Here is a 13,673-nt window from a genome sequence, read left to right as displayed (position 1 = left end):
TGTCCTGGGTGATGGGCGTTCATGATGGATGCTGCCTGCTAGGGGCACCGTTCTCTGAAGATGTCCTGGATGCTGGGGAGGCTCGTGCCCATGATGGAGCTGACTGAGTTCGCAAACCTCTGCAGCTTTTTTTCCGACTTGCACCTCCATACCAGATGGTGATACAACCAATCAGAAGGCACTCCACAGTACTTATGCCATTGGCATTTAGGGCAGCAGTGAAGGACCCCCATCTCCATCTGTCCATACACAGATAAAGGAGGATTCTTCACTGCTGTTGTTTATTGACCAGTCAGGGTTGTTGGCCCTGAGCTGACCCCTCAAACCTGGAGGACCGGCCGACCACTCTGAATGTGGCCTCTACCCTTTGACGTGGGTGACCCTACCAAGAGCCAAAGCATAAAGCCCTGACTCCAGCCAACATAGTCCTTCAGGTCATTGAGGCACGCAAGCCTCCGAACCCAGTGAAATGGTCGTGATGCTCTTGGAGGACTCCACAGTACATCTGTAGAAATTTGCTAGAGTCTTTGATGACATACCAAATCTTCTCAAACTCCTCATGAACTATAGCAGCTGGCATGTCTTCGTAATTGGGTTGATACGTTGGGGATGTTATTGAGAGGTGACTGTATAAGCCCAAGAGAGAACTCCCCTCCTCCTCCTCCTTGCTCAAACACACCAAAATCCAGAGAGGTGACATATCCACCAGAATATTTGACACCCATCCAACTCAATCAGTTATACAGCTCTTCAAATCGTCCATACTGACCATAGTGTCCATCTCAGCCAGTTCCCTTTGCCTCTCTCTATTGCCCACACACCTGCCCAAATGCCTTTTAAATATTGTTGGGAGTTATTCCACAGGGAAACACTAACAGGTCCTTGTGGAAATGAACAGTCCTGACAAAGGGTCTCAGCCTGAAACGTTGACTGCTCGTTTCCACAGATGCTGCCCAACCTGCTGAGTTCCTCCAGCGTTTTGTAGGAGGATACAAGATGGATGGGCGGGATCCGTCATAATACCTAGGGCCCTGCATATGCAGCCCTCCTGATAGATGCCCCCAGTGAATTATCGAGAGACCCTTATGATCCTCTCGGCCATTCTTATCATCCTTGTAGAGACTTCCGATCTGATGTTCGGCTGCTCCCAGACCAGATGGAGATGAGTTTGTCAGGATGCTCTCCATGGTGCTCCTGCAAAATTCAGTTAAGATAGGGGTGTCTGTGGTCCTGGTGATTTTGTACACCTTGATAAGGCCACTGCTCAGTCCTCTAAACTCCTAGGAATAGAGTCCTAACCTGCCCAACCTGTCCCTCAAGTCCCTGGTGAAGTTCCATCGAACTTCTGTCCACCCTTTAATGACATAACGTCTGACCAGCTTGTGGTCCTGTTTGGACCAGGTTAGGCAGGCATGAGTTTTAAGTTGATACCCTGACAGACCCCCTGTGTACCAGAATGGCATTGCCACCCCTCCTGAGTCCCCGTCTCCGGGGGAGAGACAGTAAGGCACAGCAGCAGGACTGGGCTCTTTGGCCATCAACGTGCAGGTAAATCTTCTCGTGTCCTGAAGTCTGAGCTTGGCACGGTAACCCTCAACATAGTCTCCCTTTTGCCCAGAGGGAGTGTCGGATCCTGATGCTTTTAATCCAAGGTTCTTTTGTATTTTCTAGAGGCACAAAACTTGGCACTTCACGATCGTTTTATTAAGCACTAATAGAACAAAGAAAATTGGAAACATAGAGAAGGAGAGGTCTAGTAGAGGAAGGAAAAGCAGAAGCGATGTAGTGGGCCAACGTGTTCAACTCTTTTTATACCATAGATAAGGAACATTCCATTCAAATTTGTAGATAAGAATTTATTTTTTTTCTTGTACTCTGTATTCTTATATATATATAAATTAATAAAAATATTGGAACAAAAAAATTAACCAATCAGACAGCCCCTCTTCAAATAATTCAATGCCAGGGAACATTCATATAGAATTGTAACCACAACAGGGTACACTGAACAATTGCACATATATACGGTGACCATTAGGAAGCATACTACACAGTTACATGCATATGGGTTCTCTTGTTCGTTACGTGCCATGTCTTATGACGTGGGCGATCACTGTCTTTCCATGACCATGATTATTCTTGGCAAATTTTTCTACAGAAGTGGTTTGCCGTTGGCTTTACAAAAAGGGTGACCCCAGCCATTATCAATACTCTTCAGAGACTGTCTGCCTGGGGTCAGTGGTCGCATAACCAGGACTTGTGATATGCACCAGCTGCTCATACGACCATCCACCACCTGCTCCCATGGCTTCACGTGACTCTGTTCGGGGTGGAGGGGAGGGGTGTCTAAGGGGGTGCTGCTCCTTGCCCAAGATGACCTACAGGCTAGTGGAGGGATGGAGTGCCTTACACCTCCTTTGGTAAAGACACATCTTCCCCACCCGGCCACCCGACTGGTAGTTATATAAAATGCAAGCAGACAATTAATTGTTAAACTGCAAAGAAAATAACAAAGAGTAATTGGCTGCAAAGTTCTCGGGAAGGCCTCGTCAGAGATGGGAGCACAGGCATGATCTTCATTTTGTTCAGGGGTGGGTTGGCTGCTGATTAACGAGCTGCGAGCATGTCTCCCCTCACTCACTCGCTCTCTCCCTCCGTCCCTCCGCAGAGGGCCTGACTCCCAGCACAGGAGGATCCCAGCGCCCACTCCAGTCTCCAGGCCTCCAGGACAGTGAGGGGAGCACGGCAGAGGAGTGCCCGACCCTACTGCCAGGGTTGGGGGACAGCCCGAGCCGGGGCGCTCATCGGCGGAGAAGGGATCTGGCGCTCCTGGGCTGCGCCAGCATCCTGAGCTCGGTGGGGCTAGGCCTCGACCTGCTGGAGCTGGGCCGGCAGCAGTCCGCACAGGAGGAACAGGAGGCCCGGGAGGAACGACGCAGGCCCGAGGGCCTCTTCCAGTGGGGAGGCCGCAGCCGCTGCTCCAGCAGCCCCAGCCGCCGGCCCTCGGCCTTGCCTTCTCTGGAGGTCTCCTCCTCCGTCACCCTCCTCTCCCTCTCCTCCTTCTCCGACTGTAACTCCACTCGCTCCCTGCTGCGCTCCGACAGCGAGGAGGCCGGTGGAGGGGACCAGGAGGAGGGGTCGCAGAGTACCACTGCCCCCCGTGGCAACCCGCTGGTGGACCTGGCCGCCGAGAGCTTCAAAAAGGAGCCTGGGCTGTCCCTCACCCCCACCCATGTCAGCGCTGCCTCCGCCGTCAGCCACCGGCACAGGAGGATCCCGTCGGACGGTGCGATCCGTCACCCCGCACCACAGGGACGGGCGCACAGGAGGACTCCGTCAGATGGCAGTTCTCAGGACCTGACAGGAGCAGGTAAGCGACTGGGTCCATTTCTTCCACCCTCCTCGCACTCCCCTCACACCCCTTCCTTTCCTCCCCAACCTCGGCATCTCCCCCTCATCCCTCCTTCCTTCTCCCGTCTTTCTTCGCCCTTTCCCACTCCTCACTCCACCCTCCTCCGCACCATTTCCTTTCCCTCCTCCTACCATACCTCTTCCCTCACCATCCTCCCCAAACCTTGCCCCCTCGTCTCCCCAAAACCCAACCCCCTCCCCCCTCCTTCCCTTCCCCCCCTCGCCCTACTCCCCTCTTTGGGCCCCCTTTTTCCTCCCCCTTGCTTTCCTTCCATCACATCCCAACCCCTCACCTCCTCTCCAAGTCCTGCCCCATCCTCCTCTTTCTCTTCCCCCTCACCCTTCCACCCTCTCCCCTCCAACCTACCCTTCACCCTCCCCCTCACTTACCCCTCCTCTCCCACCCTCTTCCTCCCCTTCCTCCTAAACCTCTCCGAAATTGGATGGCAGAGGGGAAGAAGCTGTTCCTGAAACATTCAGTGTGTGTGGCAATGAGGAGAGGGCATGTCCTGGGTGCTGGGGAGTGGGGGGCGGTGACGGGGGTCCATAATGACAGACGCCGCCTTTCTGAGGCATTGCCTTTTGAAGATGACCTTGATACTGGGGAGGCTGGTGCCCACAATGGAGATGGCAGAGTTGACAACACTCTGCGGCTTTTTCCGGTCCTGTGCGTCGGTGCCTCTAATATAGCCATACACACATGTATCTATGTATGTGTGTGTGTATATATATGGCTATATTTAAGAGGGAGTTAGATATGGCCCTTGTGGCTACGGGGATCAGGGGGTATGGAGGGAAGGCTGGGGCGGGGTTCTGAGTTGGATGATCAACCATGATCATAATAAATGGCGGTGCAGGCTCGAAGGGCCGAATGGCCTACTCCTGCACCTATTTTCTATGTTTCTATCAAAGTGTACATATATCAGCACGTACATCCCTGAAATTTGCTTTCTTGCCGGTATTGTTCATTAAGTCCAAGAACCACAATATTCTATGAAAGACCACACCCAATAGGGCAGACAACCACAATGCAAAAGACTGTAAATACAAAAGAAGAAAAAATAATAATAATAAAGAAATAAGCAATAAATATGGAGAGCATGAGCTGAAGAGTTCATGAATGTGAATCCATACGTTGTGGGAACATTTCGATGATGTGACAAGTGAAGTTATCCTGTTTAGTTCAGGAGCCTGATGGTTGAGGGGTAGTAGCTGTTCCTGATCCTGGTGATGTGAATCCTGAGGCTCCTGTACCACCTTCCTGGTGACAGCAGCGAGAAGAGAGCCTGGCCTGATGCTGGGCAGGCTGGAGCCCAAAGTAAGGAGGAAATATGCCCCCTGTGGATCCTCGATCCCGAGGACCAGGATGCTGAGTCACTGGCTTTGGTTTTTGGAAACTGGAGGATTTGGTAAGGTCAAGAAGGGAAGGGAATGACCCCTAGGCAGGTAGCGACGAGAGTTCAATCCCAGCCTCCGGCGCTATCTACTTGTTCTACTTGTGACCAGGTGGATTCCCCCGGGTGCTCTGGTTCCCTCCCACGTCCCACGACGTGTGGTACCACTGAGATGATTGGTCGCTGTAAACTTCCCTTGTGGGTGTCCAGAGAGTCAGGGTGTTACTGGGCAGCTGTTAGAAAATGGGTCGCAGTGATATAAGTGGGGTGGGGAAATAGGGCTGACGGGATTGGTCAGCACTGGCCAATGGTCCAATTGGTTTTCAGCTCTGACCAATGGTCCAAGTAGTCTTCAGCTCTGACCAATGATCTGTATGGTCATCAGCTCTGACCAGTGGTTCCAGTGGTCATCAGCTCTGGTCAGTGGTCCCAATGGTCATCAGCTCTGACCAATGGTCCCAATGGTCATCAGCTCTGGCCAGTGGTCTGTATGGTCATCAGCTCTAGCCAATGGTCCCAATGGTCATCAGCCTCTGGCCAGTGGTCTGTATGGTCATCAGCTTTGACCAATGGTCCATATGGTCATCAGCATTGACCAGAAGTCCCAATGACCTTCACAGTAAAGAAATAAAAATGAGAATGCTGCCTTTAGGGGCAGAACAGGCTGGAGGGGCACAATGGTTGGCAAAACACTCTACAGCAGCAACGATCGGGTTCAAATCCCACCGCTGTCTGTAAGGAGTTTGAAGGAGTCCGCGTAGGTTTCCTCTGTGTTCTGCAGTTTCCTCCCACATTCCAAAGACATACGGTTTGGGATTATTGCGTTATGGGCGTGCTATCTTGGCTCGAGAAGCGTGGCGACACTTGCGGGCTGCCCCCAGCACATCCTCAGACTGTGTTGGTCACTGATGCAAACGCCACGTTTGGCAGTACATGTGACAAATAAAGATAATCTGTATCGTATTTGGGATCTGATGTCCGTCCCGGTTAGTTGGCCACTGAGCTACTATCCACCACAGTGCACTCACCTTGTCTTCTCCTTCCTTCCCAAGGCTCTCTGAAGGATCCCTCGGAGATCCCTCGACTCCCGGACCCTGCCTCCTTCCTACCCCCCATCCTGCGGCAGAAGGCCTCGGACAAGAACGCGGCGCTGGAGAGGCCAAAGACACTGGAGTTTGCACCCAGACCCAGGCCTTCGGCGGGGAGGCCCCGGATCGACCCCTGGCGTTTTGTCTCCCTCAGCCGGACCCTCAGCTCTTCACCAGCCAGCAGCACCGAGACACCCAGCAACACTGACTCTGGCGGCAGCACAACTGACGAGAGACTCTGTCCCTCCGGTCTATCCGGCTCGGACACGGGACGCAGCCTGCTGGACACGGACATGGAAGGGCAGACAGCGGACGGGACGCTGCCTCTCTGCCGAGCCGATCTGGCTCCCCACAAGGAGTCTATCTACAGCGTGGAGGAGGGTCATATGCGTTGAGACCACCAGGCCCCAAACACGTTGCCCCTGGCAACCAGCTACTTAATTTGTGGCACCTTGGCATGTTGCTGGGATTGGTGTTTTGATTGGGCGGCTTAAGCCACTGATAGGATTTGGCATTCTGATTGGGTGGCTCAAACCACTGACAAGATCTAGTGTTCTGATTGGGTGGCTCAAATCCTTGACCATAAATTGGCAGGATCCTCTGTTCTGATTGGGCAGCACAAAGTTTTGAACCGTCCATTCTGGGTGCAAGATTGAACATCCAGCCACCTGATTGGATCGCGCATCATCCGAGTGGTCAGGCCTCAGTGGTTGAAATGTTTAGCCTCAAAGGTGATGGTAATGGGGCAGGCCTGGCCACAGTAAATTTTCTGTCACCCCACAGGAGAGTATTTCAGCAGAAGATCAAGTGGGTTTCCAGCTCTCCCTCCTCCTTGAATTAGGCCTTCGGGCTGCTCTTGCTAATCAAACGGGGATCAAAGAAAACAGCACAAATGCTCCCCACCCTCTTAGAACATCCAGCAATGTTCAGGAGAACCTTTGGATTCCAGAGATCCCAGCACTTTCCCCAGAGAAGCAGACCTCTCTGATCCATGAAGCCAAACCGTCCCTCCTCTTTTCCCCTTGCACCGACACTTCACCATTGAGGGGTGATGCTTTCTGCCTTTGGAGCAGGATGTAAAGTTCTGCTGCCAAAGCGGCCTCCAGTCAGGAAGGTGGCCTGATTGAAGGATTTCTCCTCTGCTGTTATGGTCTAGGTTGTTTAATCCTCTAAGCAACAATGGGGATTAGAGATTTCGGGGTACAATTGCATCTTGGACTGGCACACCAAAGCCAAAAGTTGGAGAACCATTGTGCCATTGTGTCAACACCAGGTTACGAGTTGAAGGCAGCCATTGTGTTTTGGGGAAAGGGCCAGTGGGGAAGCTCAAATGGGTTCCAGGCTCCGGGAATCCTGTCTTCCTGACCTAATGCACTCACGGAGAAAGGGAACCTCATGGATGGGAGCCAGCTTTATTATCACTGACCGATATCTTGGGAATCGTTGTTTTGTGCAGCAGTGCAGTGCAATACATACAGTTACCATAAAATGCAATAAAGGTATCAAAATAAATATGTAATGTAAACAGAGAGCAAACTAGTGTGGTAGTGCACACTGAGTGTGTATCAAGGCACGACAGCGGCTATGTTCCATTAGGAGTTTGAGGAGATTTAGTATGTCACCAAAGGCACTCGCAGATGTACTGTGGAGAGCATTCTGACTGGCTGCATCACCTTCTGGTATGGTGGGGGCGTGCACTGTGTAGGATCGAAATAAGCTGCAGAGACTTGTAGATTTAGTCAGCTAGTCTCTGTAGTATCCAGGACACCTTCAAAGAGCGATGCCTCAAAAAGGCGGCGTCCATCATTAATGACCCCCATCACCCAGGACATGCCCAGGGAGGAGGTACAGGAGCCTGAAGGCACACACTCAACGATTCAATAACAGCTTCTTCCCCTCTGCCATCCGAATTCTGAATGGACATTGAACCCTGAATACTACCTCACTACTTTTTAATTTCCATTTTTGCACTACATATTTAATTTAATTATTTATCTATATATATAATTAATGTAATTCCATTTGCTCTAGTATTATGTATTGCATTGTACTGCTGTCAAAAATACAACAAATTTTGTGACAAGTGATACTAAATCTGTTTCTGATATCTTCATGCTCCTGTATCTCCTCGTCGAAGGTAGTAATGAGAAGAGGATATGTCACAGGTGGTGAGGATTATTAATGATGGACACCACTCTCCTCTCCAATCATATTCCTTCTTCTTCAGCCCTTTTCCTCTTCCACCTATCACCTCCCAGCTTCATTCTCCCTTCCCTACCTACCCAACTTCCCCCTCACCTTCCAGCTTGTACTCCTTCCCCCATCTTATCCCGGCTTCTTCCCCCTTCCTTTCTAGTCCCGATGAAGGGTCCCAGCCCGAAACGCTAACCTTTTATTCCCCCCCACAGACTGGCCCTCTGAGTTCCTCCAGCATTTTGTGTGTGATTTACATGTGGATTTGTTGCAATCAGAGCAACCTGCCGAAAACGGCGGTGGAAGCAGGTTCAAGTCCCAGAATGAAACTGGATCTCTTGCAGCCCAGGAGAATGTTCACTCCATTTGTTTCCTGGGTTGGCTCTTTGGTAAAAAGCCCTGAAAAGAAAATACTTGTGGGACAGTGCGGAAGAGAGCAGGAGGAGAGACGAGTGGCAGAACTTGCTTTGAGAAATGAGGGACCAGAAGATGAATTCTAAATAGAATTGCCATGGAACAATCTAGAATTAGTGTCCGTGTTGGGTTCCTTAATAAACTGTGGTACAGTGTAGCTGTTTAATGAATCTACAAAAAGTCCCAATATAAGGTCTCAGCCCGAAACATCGGCTGTTTACTCAATTCCATAGGTGCTGCCTGATCTGCTGAGCTCCCCCAGCGTTGTGCGTGTGTTTTGCTCTGGATTCCCACCACCCACAGAATCTTGTGTTTAAATCTTTCCCGAGGTTAAGCGTTGCCGGCCTGGTTGATTGAACTTTTCTGGTTTCTGGGACTGAACTGAGTGATTCTTGGAGAGAAGGTATTTCTGCACAGCTTTAACGGTGAAAGGGGACTATTTTCTAAGTGGACAGAAAATTCAAAACTCTGAGGTGCAAAGGGACATGGGAGTCCTCGTGCAGGATTCCCTGAAGGTTAATTTGCAGGCTGAGCCGGTGGCGAGGGAGGGAAATGCGATGTTAGCATTCATTTCAAGAGGACGAGAATATGTAAGCAAGGATGTGATGTTGAGGCTTTATAAAGCACTAGTGAGGCCTCACTTGGAGTATTGTGAGCAGTTTGGTCCCCTTATCTTAGAGAGGATGTGCTGAAACTGGAGAGAGTGCAAAGGAAGTTCACAAAAATGATTCCAGGATTGAACAGCTTGTCATATGAAGAATGTTTGACGGCTCTGGGCCTGTACTCACTGGAATTCAGAAGGATGAGAGGTGACCTCATTGAAACCTATTGAATGTGGAAAGGCCTCAAAAGAGCGGATGTGGAGAGGGTGTCTCCTATGATGGGAGAGTCTAGGACTAGAAGACACAGCCTCAGAATAGAGGGGTGCCTTAAAATGGAGATGAGGAGGAATTTCTTTAGCCAGAGGGTAGTGAATCTGTGGAATTGTCACAGGTGGCTGTGGAGTCCAAGTCATAGGCTGTACTTAAGGTAGAGGTTGATAGATTCTTGATTGGTCAGGGCATGAAGGGATATGGGGAGAAAGCAGGAGATTGAGGCTGAGAGGAAGATCGGATCAGCCATGATGAAATGGTAGATCAGACTCGATGGGCCGAATGGCCTGCATGCACACCTTCGTAAATACAGGTCAGATTCAATTAGCAAATCTTACTGCAGGAAAAGAGTTAAATGTGTCATCTGCTGCAGTGAATGGTGGCGGACCACATTTGGACTTAAACCCAGGTCTATAAAAGCCAGAAACCATTCATTACATCACTGAAAGAAATCTATTAAACAAGGAAGCAATTTAAAATAAGGGGGAAACACTCTCTTGACCATTTGGCCTCCCCCACCTGGTAATAATCAACACGAGATAGATGACTTAATGGTTGTGGAAACTGTGAGGTGATTCACTTTGGAAGGCTGAGTTTGAAGGCAGAGTACAGGGAGGAGGAGCAGAGGGATCATTAGTCGGGGGCCTGAGTTCAAGAACCCTCTAGGTAGTGTTTCAGCTCTATAAAACTCTGGTTAGAGCACACTTGGGGAATCACCTACCACCTTGTACTCTTCCTCCCCTCCCCCCACCTTCTCAACAACTTCTCCAGCCCTGAAGAAGGGTCTCAGCCCGAAATGTCGACTGTTTGTGCTGCCAGTCCTGCTGAATTCCTCCAGCATTTTGAGTGTGTTGCCTTGGGGTATTGTGCTCACCTCACTATAGGCAGGATGTGGAAGCTTTAGAGCAGGTGCAGAGGAGATTTACCGGGATACTGCCTGGATTAGAGAGCGTGCCTTTTGAGGAGAGGTTGAGCAAACTAGGGCTTTTCTCTTTGGAGCGAAGAAGGATGAGAGGCGACCTGATAGAGGTGTACAAGATGATAAAAGGCAGAGATCGAGTCGACAGCCAGAGACTTTTTCCCAGGACGGAGATGGCTAATGTGAGGGGGGATAATTTTAAGGTGATTGAAGGAGAGTATTGGGGGGATGTTAGAAGTAGGTTTTTTTTTTACACAGGAAGTGGTGGATGCGTGGAACATGCTGCCAGAGATGGTGGAAGAGGCAGGTGCATTTGGGGCATTTAAGAGGCTCTTAGATAGGCATATGGATGAAATGAAAATGGAGGGTTTATGGGGGAAGAAAAGGGTTAAAGGGTTGGCATAGCATGGTGGACAAAAGGGCATGAACTGTGCTCTACCGTTATTAAATCTTTGCTTTTGATTTACTGATGTCTTCCAAACTGGAGACTGATTAGCCCCCAGTGACTTTCTCCATAATCTGGCACGGCTGGTATTCCCCGCTAAGGTTAACGGTTCACTGTACCTCGCGCTATCAAACTTTTCTCATAACAGAGTATTCTCTCGGAGTCTGACCTCTTCATTAACTGGGTGAGAGCTGCACAAAAGAATTGTGTTAATCTCCAGTAAAAGTGACAGCCCCATCCTTAGCACAGAGTATCACTTGGTGGTCACCTGTGCACCTGCCTGTCAATGCAAATATCTAATCAGCCAATCATGTGGCAGGATGTCAAAGCATAAAAGCATGCAGACATGGTCAAGAGGCTCATTTGTTGTTCAGACCAAACATCGGAATGGGGAAGAAATGTGATCTCAGTTTGCTTTGACCGTGTAATGATTGTTGGTGCCAGATCGGGTGGTTTGAGTATCTCAGAATCTCCTAGGATTTTCATGCACTACAATTTCTAGCGTTTACAGAGGATGGTACTAAAACCAAAAGCCATCCAGTGAGTGGCAGTTCTGTGGGAGAAAAAGCATTGTTAATGAGAGAGGTCAGAGAATAGACAACTGGTTCAAGCTGACAGGAAGGTGACAGTAACTCAAATTAAAACATTAAAAAATTAAAACACATTAAAACGATGGTGTGCAGAAGAGTAGCTCTGAATGCATAACACATTGAACCTTGAAGTGAATGGTCTACAGCAGCTGAAGACCATGGACATACACTCAATGGCCACTTTATTAGTTACCTCCTGTACACCTTCCTATAGGAAACACTTCAGAAGGAGTTTGAGAGAATTCCAATCACTGTATAATAAAAGAAGGAAGAATATTAATTTTTTTTTCTTTCAAACTGGGACCACTTGTGCCCAATCATTGCAATCTCAGTCAGGTAACACTAATTAAATATGTAAATTATGTAAATAAAGGTAAATAATATGCAAACACCTGCCCACGCACTGTAAGGACATACTGAGGATGCAAAAAATAACTTCATGGGAGATGTAATATAAACTGTCTAGGAATGATGTTTAAATTTTTAACTCTGTGTAAATACCTGTAAATTATTATCTGAAATTTGCCAGGATTTCCTGGCTGATTTATCCCTAAATTATACCGTGAGGCAAATGGTGGAGCTGTGATTCGTAGAGGAAATTAAAACGATTTGTCAGTGAGCGGCTCATTGTTTTTATTTGTGAATACTTATCTCTGATTTTAATTCAACCCATGCAGTTGTAGTCATAGAGCACTACAGCACAGGAACAGGCCCTTCAGTCCATCTAGTCCATACCTGAGCTGTTATTGTGCCTAGTCCCATTGACCTCACGCCTGGACTATGGCCCTCAATAGCTCTCCCATCAACGTACCGATCCAAATTTTTCTTAAATGATGAAATTGAGCCTGAATCCATCACTTCTGCTGGCAGCTCGTTCGCTCTCTGCGTGAAGAAGTTTCCCTCAAATATTTCACTTTTCACACTTAACCTATGACCTCAGTGGAAAATCCATCTCTAAAACTTCCACATCCTTCCTATAATGAGGCAACCAGAACTGAACACAATACTCCATGTCTAGTCTAACCGGAGTTTTATAGAGCTGCAACATGACCTTGTGACTCTTGAACTGCAACACCTGACTAATGGAGGCCAACACATATGCTCTTATAACAACCTTATCGACTTGTGCAGCAACTTCGAAGGATCTATTAATGTGGCCCCAAGATCCCTCTGTTCATACACACTGTTACAAATCCTTACCCCATCTGCAAATTCGACCTTCTGAAGTGTGTTTCATTGTCTCTTCACTCAACCCTGAAACATCTGGACAGCAAAGATGCATAGACCAGCAGACTGTATCGACTATAGCTCAGCATTCAATACCATCATACCCTCAAAACTAATCAATTGTCATGGTCCGGATCGGGGTCCCTTTAACCTTACTTTGTTTATGCTACAGTCCGGACCGTTGACTCCTTGTTTCCCTTTGGTTCCCTGTTTTCCCGTGTCCCTCAGCTTTGGTGATTGGAGGCAATTTACTCTCAACTGAACCGGTAGTTTATAGTCTCCGGCTTTCAGCCATTCGGCGGGAGAGCATTTGCAAAGTCACCAAGGTACAGCGTGCCAATGTCATCTGGCCAGAGCAAGCCTAGTCTCTGCCTGAAGCAAGTGCCGGTAATTTGCCTTTCCTCACCGGAGCAACCCTGTCATCAAGTTACCCCACCAAAGCGAGCCTGCTAAGTTTCCTCACCGAGGTGAGTCCGTCAGTTAACCCACCGGAGGGAATCAAGAACCGCTGTCTACTGTTCCCAGGCCGAGTCCAGAGCTCGCCACTACCTGGCGGCATCCACGTACCGAGTCAAGTCCCGTCCCCGGCAGCATCCACGTATTGAGTCAAGTCCCGTCCCTGGCGGCATCCAAGTTCAGAGTCAAGTCCTGGCCCTGGCGGTCTGTGATTCCTGTCCTACCCCCCCCTGCCTGAATCCCTTCTCTGCCCCTCTCGCCTCTAGCCCTCATCTGCAGCCCTCGCCTGCACCTCGGTCTAGTTCTATCGCTGGAGCTAGATAGGTACTGTCTGGTGTTCTTTCGTGTTGGTCTTGTCCTCGCCTCCGTGGGGTAAGTCTGGCCGTCTTGTGTTGCCCCGCGGGGGGTCATGTCTTGTCTCGTCTTGTCCTCACCTCTGTAGGGTAAGTCAGGCCGTTTTGCCGTTGCTCCGAGGGGGGTCATGAATCCCGGCCCTATGTCCTGTACCCAAGGAGGGGTCCTGACTCTCTGTTCTGTGTATATGTCCATGGTTCCATGTACCTGCTCTCCCGAGACCGAGGCTCTGTTTTTCCTTGTTCCTCCTCTCCCCAGCCCACGTCATGTCCATGCCTGGTTCTGGGGTCCGAGCCCGAGGCAAGACCCA

The 13,673-nt window shown here is 49.5% G+C and overlaps 1 protein-coding gene across 1 annotated transcript in view; it reads left to right on the top strand.

Moving 5' to 3' along the window:
• The window catches only part of map3k10 (mitogen-activated protein kinase kinase kinase 10), a 100,649-nt gene extending 88,710 nt beyond the window's left edge, over positions 1-11,939 (top strand). The window contains exons 9-10 of the mRNA XM_072274488.1: positions 2,669-3,370; positions 5,858-11,939. Of these exons, the coding sequence (XP_072130589.1) occupies positions 2,669-3,370; positions 5,858-6,288 (1,133 nt within the window). The 3' untranslated portion in view covers positions 6,289-11,939. The remainder of the gene's footprint in view (positions 1-2,668; positions 3,371-5,857) is intronic.
• The last annotated feature ends 1,734 nt before the right edge of the window (positions 11,940-13,673 follow it).

Source organism: Mobula birostris, chromosome 12 (genome assembly GCF_030028105.1).
Source record: "Mobula birostris isolate sMobBir1 chromosome 12, sMobBir1.hap1, whole genome shotgun sequence".
Classification (NCBI taxonomy): domain Eukaryota; kingdom Metazoa; phylum Chordata; class Chondrichthyes; order Myliobatiformes; family Myliobatidae; genus Mobula; species Mobula birostris.
This window is presented reverse-complemented; position numbering and strand designations above follow the sequence as displayed.